This window comes from Homalodisca vitripennis, chromosome 6 (assembly GCF_021130785.1).
Source record: "Homalodisca vitripennis isolate AUS2020 chromosome 6, UT_GWSS_2.1, whole genome shotgun sequence".
Lineage (NCBI taxonomy): Eukaryota > Metazoa > Arthropoda > Insecta > Hemiptera > Cicadellidae > Homalodisca > Homalodisca vitripennis.
Genome location: NC_060212.1, coordinates 141,065,188 through 141,076,909, shown reverse-complemented (window position 1 = coordinate 141,076,909; position 11,722 = coordinate 141,065,188). Strand labels below are relative to the sequence as shown.

Genomic DNA, 11,722 nt, shown 5'->3' with positions numbered 1-11,722 from the left:
TATACACTTGAAATCGTGCATGAAGCTTGATTTATATATGAGAAACACTGAGTTAGATGATGGTGCATACCACTCCATGGGATTTGGTTGAATTTTAGCAACATTTTCAATGGTCTTATGGGTAACCATGATGCCAAAAAGACAATATCATATCAAAAACTTTGGAAAAAACATTCAGTACAACCAGAAGTGATTTTAACATGTGAAATGTTAATAAATACAAGCCTAGCTATTCCAACACGTAGTGCATAATTTATGGTAACTTTTATTATAAAAGCACTAATATGAAACCCAATTTGGATGAACAAAAATAGTTTGCCGGGTGCATATAAAGTTAATTTTCCGTATAATTACACGACATAATATCTGTCAATAATGAACTGAGCTATAGACTTGAAAGTAAATAAAATATGACACCTATTTACATGAATTATTTACTTTACGTTGCATATAATTTTTAAGATATAAACCGCCACATTAATATAATTTAAATATTAAAAAAAAATACAATTACAATGTTCCAACTGATTTTGATTGTTAAATGTTATAAATATATTTTATTAATCAAAATACAAGTCAGTATTTCACTCGTATTAAGCCTTGGAAGTGGCTAACGATTATTATTAGCTTTGTTTAAGGAAACGTTCTTAACAACTATTCTGCATGTTTTTAAATTATGATCTTAAAAATTAACAAAACAGTGCCCGCCATAACAGGTTTCAACAGCCACAGCTGGTGTTAACTACATTAAAGTTTTTATATAACCGAGAGGTAAAATAAAATGCGTTTTGTAGTAAATACAATAGTTTATTTTATTTTGTTTCGCTAAACTACTTTTCAACCGGTGGGAACACAATACACTAATAATATACACAGTATATAAAATATTTACAGTAAGATATCAGATATCTTCGACTTCTTAATATCGTTTGAACCAGTAAATTAGTCGCTGTCACCGATGGAAGCAGATATCCATGGAAGAAACTCGGACACTCTAGTGTACAGTCCGGGGAGACGTGGTCTCGCACAGCCGATACCGGTAGACACAACTCCCACCACAGTCACACCTCGTGCATCGCCCGACATCAGGGGTCCACCACTGTCAGCCTGTAATGGGTTGAAATATTCGTTATTCAGAGTGACAATAATCAGGAAATAAGAGTGAATTTTATGAAATAAGATATAAATTGCATACCATTTTTGCAGAACAAGTACTCTTTATGACTCAATGTTTATTGAAATTAAATTAGGTAATTGGCATTTATACAAATTTAATGAATATAAATAAAAGTCGTTTAACAGAGACTTGGTCTTCCGATCGTATGTTTCATTGGTTATTTAAACACATTACTGACAGAAACGGCCAAGTACAAAATGATAAGGATCTTTCCGATTGCTTCCAGAGAGACTGAGGATGAATGGTGCATTCTGGGGGTAGGGGCCGTCTCCAGTTGAGATCTAGGGGCACTATATCTCAGTCATATGAACTTGAAAGAAGAGGAGGCCAGTTCTGAACTAGCCTTTCCAGAAAAAGCAGGCAGGAGTAGCACGCTCTTATGTAAAGGCTAGCAACTGATTAAACATTTGCCCCATCAACTCTAACAGTCATCCTCCGTAGCAGGCTAGACCTATCGATCTGCACTTGTGTTGCCCAGATTAATGTGATCTATCGATCTACACTGGTGTTGCCCAGATTAATGTGATCTATCGATCTACACTTGTGTTGCCCAGATTAATGTGATCTATCGATCTACACTTGTGTTGCCCAGATTAATGTGATCTATCGATCTACACTTGCGTTGCCCAGATTAATGTGATCTATCGATCTACACTTGTGTTGCCCAGATTAATGTGATCTATCGATCTACACTTGTGTTGCCCAGATTAATGTGATCTATCGATCTACACTTGTGTTGCCCAGATTAATGTGATCTATCGATCTACACTTGTGTTGCCCAGATTAATGTGATTATCGATCTACACTTGCGTTGCCCAGATTAATGTGACCTATCGATTTTGCTGTATCCAGTTTAAGTTCAACTGTCAGATATAAACCAGACAGAGATGAACATTTAAGTGAATTGATCGATTATAGGGATAATATGGGTTAAAAACTTTGAATAAATTGTAGTATTTAACACCTTTTGTATATAATATATTCTATATGTATTAATATTTTGTCAGTTTATAAACATACTTCTATTTTTATTTAAATTTTCTATATATGAGCTCTATGAAAGTGAAATCACTTAGAAGTAATTGGATAGAATTATACAATTTATATTATAAGTTAGAATTGTTGGTTAATGTTCAATTTCACTATATCTTCTACGTGGAGTAAGATTGGCGTAGGTGTGTTTTAGATCATGCAGTAAATAGGATTTCTTAAGTTCCTCAACAATAAATCTATATTTAATTTCATTCCTTTTATGTAAAAAACTTTAAATATACTGAGGAAATCCTAAGTACATTTTTAAAGTTTACGTATAAACAGGTTCGATTTACTGTAAATATGTCTTTATGGAGTGTAAACATAATTCATAGTTTCTGTCACCATTTATTAAATCAATTACTAATTATTCTATCTTACAACATTTATCCAATTCTTTTATTTTTGATTCTTACTTATTTTGTATTCAACTGCTCTAAAAATGTCACAAGCTGATTCACTTTTACTCACATCGATCATTTTCTTTTAAACTTTTCTTCACTTCAATAGTGAAACGTCTTTAAAATTCTCTTGCCTGTTAGAAGACAAGCCTGCGCACAGAGCTATGGGAGCAAAGTAATTTCCACATGTAGGTTTTTTCATTGCCCATATTTATTTCCATTTTTTGTTATTTTACTCCATAAGATTAAGTTTAAGTTTAAATTTAAAATGTTTATATTCTGTTATCAATTTCGTTTCATTCATTTCTTACATAAATGATAAAAGATGTACAGTTTATAGCATTGTTGATAATGAGTGTTCTTTGTGAATATCAGTTTTCAAATATTAAAGTAATAACAGTTTTCCGTCTGTAAGTTCTTTCATCAGCTAAAACATTTATAGAAGAGTAATATAATTATAATTCACTTTAACTTCCATACCCAGCAAGCGTCTTTGCCTCCCTGCTCCAGTCCTGCACACATCTGTGTGTCCCGTATCTCGAGTTTCTTGCCTTGAGAACGATACCAGTCTCTACACTGTGCATTTTCCACCACCGACAGGTTGACCTTCTGTAGCACGTTGGACCTGATACCTGGTTATATCAACACATACATTAGTATTTTATCTATATATATAAAAATGAATGTTTGTATGTTTGTCCTTTATGGAATCGTGAACTATTGGACCGATCATGATGAAAATTTGTACGTATATGTATTTTTCCACGGAGAAGGTTTATAAGCTATGCCCATCCCTTTCCCGATTCATGATTCCGCCCCACTGGTTACAGAAATACCCATAAGAAATGCATTGCAGCAAACATATGTTAACGTCTTTTCAAATTTTTAATCAGCTGTTCTTTGTAAACATATATTACACTTATAGTTTTAAAGCATAGAGTAAGCTTAAGAGAAAACGACAAATTTTGTTTAAACTGTTTCTGCAATCACTGTTAAACATAGACTTTACTATCCAGATAATACAATTCAAATTTGACGTAAAAATTCACCTTTAACTGCAATATTTATTTAATATAAACCATGCTCATGCTTGATCAGAAGAGCAATGCAGATATCATAATTACTATCTTACGTTGGCTACAAATATAAAGAATGTTATAAAATCAACCTTAGTTGTTTTTTTTTTGACAGAAGTATGGTTCTCAAAACTCCGTGTGTACATATTCTCTCGATCGAGACAACAAAGCAAGCTCAATCGTGGCATCGGAGATATAACTAATTTAATCTAAAATTTATTATAGTAAAAAAAAAAATTACTAAGTAATATAAGGACTTCGGTTCTTAAGATTTGCGTGCGAAGCCGTGGGTAACAGCTAGATAGAGGCAGGAATATGGTACATACCTTCATAATACGCCCAAGAGGCTCACGATGGAACGACTATCAATTATCTCAGCAATGTTTAGAATGTGATAGAAAAAGAATAAGTGAATATAGTGTACTGTTTTCAACGGGAAATTGCGTGCGAAGCCGCGGGCAACTTTTGCAAAAAATTATTGAAATGCGCAGCAAAGCGCGCCGGGCCCGCTAGTTTAATATTAAATTAAAGAAGGAGTCCTAAAAGTTTCACCCCGTATTAATTTTCCAACAGAAATTACTTATTAATATCCATGGGAGAATCATGAAAACCACGATTTTGGGGCATATTTATTTAAGACCTTAATTGAGGGATTGGGAGGGTAATTTAAAAGTTTTAAATAAAAACCACCATCGAATGATATCTCATTTTAAAGATACTAACAAAAGTGGATAAATGCCGCATACGAGTTTTTTTTTATTTCAATCCAGTACAAATTGGCACCCTATAGAAATTTTAATTTAAACTTTATTAAAAATCATTACTTTCATTAACAAAGTATCCAAGAAAACAAAATTGAATTTCATGACAAATCTCTCCTCTTTAAAACTCAAATGATGTTTACGTTTAAACATTTTGTATCTTTAGGTTACCCATTTTGGGTTGGAGGATGAAATTCTTATACACCCCAAAACAGGATTTTAAAATTATAACGTTCTCTCCATTAAAATATTTTAATATAATTCAGTTCAAAAGTTAATGGGTCTTTGGACTTCTGGTACATTACTACTAAGTATTAATCAAATTAAGTATTAATCAAATCTATCCCTACATATTGAATTTCCAATAAAGTAGTATGAATATTATAAAATAACCCTAATTATTGATATTGTACTGCATACTAATTTCCTAGACAATGTGAAATAGTAAACTATAAGATATCTTCATTGCTTAAACGTTTACTATAACTTTTACAGTTACAAATACATAAAACCAATTTATAAGGTTAAAACTAAATGTGTTTAGTTAGGTTATTGTTTATCTCGGGTAAACTCATTGATACTGCCTTTCATTTGGTTTTCCAACTACTAATAGTTATACAACTACTAATACATAGTTGTCCATTTGGATATACTATTATTTACAAAAATATTATTTATATCTCCTCGTACTTTGTTTAATAACACTCACAGTTGTACCATTTTATAAATACTGCATTGTTACTTTGGCAATAGAAACATACTTCTTAAATATTTGCTTTGTTGCAAAAAATTTATTAAAATATATCATGTGTTTTCAAAATTAAAAAAAGATTTGCATTTAATTAAATGGCTGACTAGGACAAAAGCTATTCATGAAAATAAACGTAGTGTCAAATACCATATAATAATGAAGAATGGAATACTTTTACCGGACTCGTTAAATATTTCAGACAAAACGAATTCACAAGCGAAATGGACCCTATTGAAGATACGATGTGTAATTCAAACATTTCCTGAGGCTTGTACGGATCAAAAAGAGAAAAAATTAGTATCATAAAGGAGTTTAAAAAGGTATTCAAACAGTTTTTGGGAGTACAGCTTAGCAAATTATAACTAAACCTTGATGTAAAAATACTAACACTGACAGTGTTACTACAATATTATATGAATACGAGTAGTTTTAGTGAGTCCAAAAAGTATATGTGTATGTGTGTTAATACTATTGATAAAACAAAACAGACATTGGAACAAAAGAGCTAAACTCCAAATAAATATATTTGAGAATTTTTTAAATTGCATATTTAAAGATTCTAAAGTACAATATTTCGGAGCAAGCATTTAAAAAGAGTGCATATTCTATTTTGAGAACACTTTATCTATTGCTAAAAGACAGTCTTGATAATATTAAAAAAATAAAACACATATTGGTAAGTTTTATATAAGCCTTTTGATTACTGCCAATTTAGATAATAAAGTTACTTGATGTTGAAACTTTATTGTATTGGACGATTTGCTAGGTTTTGAGTAACCCAAGGGTGATATATTCCCTTTTAAGGTTCACAAATCCAGAGGCCAGATTTATTAAAAAAATTGGTAGCTGATACGAGAAAACATGTTAGAATCCAATAATACTTTCACCCTTAGGGATATACCTCTGATTAGGATATCCACTAGGTATACAAAATAAAAACCATTTAAAAGAACCAAATAAAAAAGGTCACCTAAAATATTTTATGTAAATACAGCGGTTAAAACCTCTCATTTTGAGTGAGTTAATTTAGTGTTGTTGAGGAACCCAAAAATGAGACCTTCATTGATATGCACCAGCTAGATAAGACTTTTCAAAGCTCTCAATATTTTAGGTCCTTTTCAAAGCCAACCAAAGAGGTTTTAGGTCCTAGTTTAACCAGCTCTAATTTTATATACTATTTGAATAAAAACAATCATTTAATGTTAACAAAAAAACCTCAAACATATCCACAACCTTTTATAAGTCAACGTCTATAAAACATAAGACACAATTCAGGATTACATAAATGAATATCACTAAAGTAAGAAAGTAAATATGAAGTTCACTAACAAACATACTTGCTTTATAAGTGATAAATCATATATTATAATTTTAAAAGTCAATGGTCTTATAAATGGTATCGCCCTTTGTGTCAACTGTGTATAGCTGTAACGTAGCTTTCTTATAATCCTAAAATGTATCAGACTGATGTCTAGTTTTTAGTAATGCAGACCTTTATTTAAAAATTATGTGTTAGTTTTTTAGAAAGTCAACAGTTCTTGAATAACTCACCCTTAGACGAACTTTCCTCAGTCCACCCCCAGCCGGCCACCATGACGTCAGCCTGGTGTCCCAGAGCTACCCCCGGCAGTGGGAAGCAGGCGGGTAGCACACCGACAGACCACGGGACCTCCGACCCCAGCTCCACTAATGCGATGTCGTCCCCGTATTGACCGCAACGGAAACGTGGATGCAGAATGACTCGGGACACGGGCAGGTCGTGCTCACCTCTCTGGCGGAGATCGTGTTCTCCCAGAGTCACTCTCAGGCTCGATATACCCAGCTCGTCTCTGCCACTACGGATGCATCATTAGTGAATTAGAGGAAAAGAAAAATACAACCTGAGTATAAAAAAGTTAATTTTTATTTAGTTACGGTAAAAACGCCTCCATCAATTCACTATGTGGTTATGAGCCCATACTACTTAACTTATTACTAACTTAAATACAATAATGAAACAACCCGAAACAGTTCCGGCGAGTTTCGCCTAATAGGAACAGTTAAACCTCAAATATTGTTAAACCCTAATTTCATTACATGGAGTTAAAGAAAATGTATAATTTTAAATATACGATTAATGAGCATCCAGTTAGATTTTATTTTATTTTTCAAAATTCACTTTTAGAATATTCGTATGAAATAAAAAGATGAAGTGAATTAATCCTATTAATTACCAAAACTACTAATAAATAAAAACAAACTAAAAAGTGGTTTGGTACGTATGAATTGTATTTTTATATGAGATATTTACCGTGTTCATGCGGTAACAAATAATTATTCAGTGCTTGAGGTTTTTATTATTATTTAAGGGCTAAAAGAGAATAACAGTCGGCACAGCCATCTCTTAATATGTCCTAAAAGTATTTCGTTTTTGTTTCTCATACGATATGAACTTACCTGTTAATGTCTTCTTAATACCTTGTGAGATGTGAAATATAGTAAAATGGTTCAAATATCTAGACTTTTAGCTATTGAATATCATCATCGTTTCGGATTTTCGGTATCATTTTTGGGAATTATCAATGCTGTATCTGCTTTTTGAATTCATCTTTAGTCGTGTTTTGAAAATAATTACGCGACACGTCAGAGCTAAAATGTGTGAGTTATTGCCGATAAAGAACACTGTAGGACTGTGATGAACTCACCTACAAAGACAGTGTGCTGCAGTTAAGACCCAGCGACTGTTGACAATAGTTCCGCCACAGAAGTGACCTCCACTCCGGGTGAGAGACACCAGCCACGGGAACTCCCCCTGGGCAGCGTCCTGGCCCCCCACAATCCTGCCGTGACGGAGTGCCCTCGAAACCCCACAGTCAACGTTGGCAACTGGATGGTAAAACAGATACTAAAACATTATTAATTATATCGGGAACTAATGAATGAAATAAGTACTAAAACATTACCAATGTTGGCAACTGATCAGTTAAACAAATAAAAAACATTAATAACTAAATGTTTTTAATATGTTCACTATGGGGGCGTACAATATTTGACAAATTCTTTAAATAGAGGTTGCAGAACGTAACTGTACGGAAAAGAACCACACGAGTGTTTATGGCAAGCTTTCACTTATTGCATTAAATATAAACAAATCGTAAGGTACGTGTACATAAGAGTATGTGCATTATATTTTGATTTCTTAAACGGCATCTGTTGCCTTAAAAATACATTAATCTTTATATGGAGATAAATAAATGAAAGTAGCACTTCATTGTTAAATTTTCTTTTTTGCGATGGAATAATTGTCAAGGAATCATGATTTTTCAAGGCAGAGTTGCCATTGTTCAGTGATACATATTTTAGAGTTGTTTTGTATGGAGTTGTTGCACATCATGGTTGTTGCCATTCTTGACTTATGCGTATTTATTTAACCTAGATTTTAGTTATATGTTAGAGTAGATATCCACAAAAGGAATATATTAGGTTACAGATTTCAAAACCGTAGTGCTATTGATTCCTTGTCTCACTTAATGATGGCAAATGCTAAAATAAAATCATGCTTCCATAAAATTAACATGTTAGTAGTGGTAAATACTTAACACAGGCGTAATAAAAGAACCTGCTTCAGTTTATTACAGTAATATGTGCTCCTAGAGCTCATATCTCCATGAATATAATTGATGTCTAGATATATCTGATAAATAGATTCTGATATCAAATTGGTTTAGTGTGTTTAAATAATGCTGCATTCTTAGCTTAAAATGCTCTTTTATACAATCTATCTATATATTTCTCGTTCACTGTAACTGAACCATCCTAGGTATCCCAAACATCTCCAATACTTATGGTAACTACCACTTATTATTGTATCACTGGAACTCTCTTCCTGGATTCTAATGAACGTATTCATAACCATCATATTAAAGTTTAGGCATTTATCGACAATTGAGTATTACGATGGATTGTAGCTCTATGAGACGTTGGTTAAGGTGGGTTAGTTACAGTTACTAGCTGTTCATCACGTAAAAGAACACTGTGAGAAATTAACTTTTAACTTATTAACGAATACATTATGAGAAATCTTTTAAAGCAAGGATTATAATATATAAAAAATAATAGTAAAAAGAAATAGTAAAGTATAAAATTTACAGCTTAAAAAAGATGGAAATGGAAATAACTAGTGAAAGTGTCCTAAGTTGTATTTATAAAACTTTCAATAACATTTGATGGTTAATTAATAATCGTGGAGAACAAAAGCATGACACTAACCACGTTGTTATGCATATATTTTAAGAGCTGTTAAACTATAATTCTGTGGAAATAAATTTGTTTAACTGGTTTGTGACCACATATAAGAAGGGACTACATAATATGAGGACCATAAGTACAAGGTATAACCAACTAATCAATGATAAGAGATACGTTACTTTTTCATAATTCGTAAGCCACGTCGGTTATGGTTCAATTTATTTTAATTGTCTGGAGTGTCATGAGTCATTTCTGTTTAAAGTTTGTTTTTGAAAATGGATGGATTATGAGGGAAGTATGATTTTCCGGACATTTCAATCGTTCAGTGATACAAAAATAAGTTTAGTACAAGTACAGAGGTAGATGCTACACATTTCTTGTATCAATTTATGATGGTAAATATCCAAAGATTCCTGTTTCCGGTATGAATTATTTTTAAATTTTACATTGAAATGATCAAACCTACATTTGAATTATTTAATCGCTTTTCAATTCAAAATATTTCTCATATACATGTATGCCTGGATTTTTTCTTTTGGCTAACGAACATTAAACATATGCTAGAAGCATCAATAGTTTTTAGAGAAGTGTAATTTTATATATAAATTTATTTAGTCAAATAATTATTGTGATTTTATACTAGTTGTATTTTGAAGTTATTTATTCTATCTGTTACTTACAGTTTTATGTGTTCAAAGAGATCAAAGTAGGCCTAAGTCAAATGGCATTAAACTCACCGAAATTGGTTTAACCCATCACTAGTTCAGTTAATAGTTTATTACATAATAAATAAAAAATCATATTATAACGTTTACAGCTGTTATTTACTATCAATAAAACAAGTAACAAAGTGTGAGGTTAACGGACAGAAAAATCGTATATTTTGCAAGCTGATTGTTCAGATCCCTGTTGCAAGGTAATCACTTTATAGGACCAATGAATCAAAATTACCATTTATTTGTGACGTATGATAAAAACGCGTTTATCTTATAATTATATGAGTGGAAAACGGGTTTCATAAATTTTGGGTTTACGATATTCAAAAAAGCTTGTTTTACAGTTTTATCACTTAGGCAGTATAAATTTAGCTAACAGAACTTCCGTGTATATAAGTGTGGTTATATGTTTGTTTTTTAACCGTATAATAGTTATAAAGACCAATTAAATATTGACACGTACAGTCCATTACTCCATCTAGAACATGAAAAGTTTGAAAATCAATAATAAACTGGTAGTTGTTACTCACAATTTGTCTCTTCAGCATACACGACACTGTTCACTGTTAAGAGCACAAAACACAAGAGCGGCATAAGAGCCATCTCTACCAGCTGATAGGTCTGCTACACAGTCAGTAGTAGATAGCTCTGTACACTACACTACACCTGTACTACTAGTATGTCAACTGATATACCCCCACTGTGAAGCGGAGGTCGGAACTCGACATTGACCCTGTCCGGAACCCACATGATCTGTTGGTCTCGGTGTCTGCCGGGTCTCAAGAACTTAGTAGTTCAGATCGTCTCTGAGTTGCTACCTCCACGTCTATAAATGGATTTTGGTGAGTTTCTTTAATTCGCTCTCTTATATTAAAGTAAATCTTTTACAATTATACACACAATACACATCTACTATAATAATCTTATTGACTAATCTTTATTCGTGAGTTGAACATAATATAAATTAAGAACTTAGAATAATTAATTATCTCAATATTAACTCTAGAAAATAGTTTATAACATATAATATAATTTAGAAAACATATCTACATACATGTAAAAATAACTAACTCGGAAATTTAATGAAACCAAGTAAATAACTCGATGATAAGCATATAGGACTCTATGAAATTAGAATCTTTCAATGACACTATATTATGTTTTTGTTGTTGTTAATAAACTTATAATAATTTGAAACGATGACAATTTATAGCTAAATTAAAAATAATAAATCATAGAAAAATGAACAACCTTATTCACTATAGAAACACTTCAGGTTTTTTGTACAAGGATATACGAAGGGTTACATTAAGTCTTACTGTAAAAGGATTTGAGCATCTATCCACATATTTCGTATTAACATAATTACAAACCCCACTAAAATTGGAAGGTGCAATAAAAGGGATTTGTTTAAGAAAAAAACAATAATCAAAATAGGCAAAACACACACACACACACACACACACACACACACACACACACACACACACACACACACACACACATATATATATATATATATATATATATATATATATATATATATATATATATATATATATATATTGAAATACCAACACA

The 11,722-nt window shown here is 31.9% G+C and overlaps 1 protein-coding gene across 1 annotated transcript in view; it reads right to left on the bottom strand.

Annotated features, from left to right (window-relative positions):
- Positions 1-815: 815 nt before the first annotated feature.
- LOC124365576 (trypsin-1-like) overlaps positions 816-11,722 on the bottom strand; it is a 28,369-nt gene continuing 17,462 nt past the window's right edge. The window contains exons 2-6 of the mRNA XM_046821568.1: positions 10,672-10,765; positions 7,883-8,063; positions 6,750-7,033; positions 3,091-3,242; positions 816-1,107 (exon numbers count right to left, since the gene is read on the bottom strand). Of these exons, the coding sequence (XP_046677524.1) occupies positions 943-1,107; positions 3,091-3,242; positions 6,750-7,033; positions 7,883-8,063; positions 10,672-10,765 (876 nt within the window). The 3' untranslated portion in view covers positions 816-942. The remainder of the gene's footprint in view (positions 1,108-3,090; positions 3,243-6,749; positions 7,034-7,882; positions 8,064-10,671; positions 10,766-11,722) is intronic.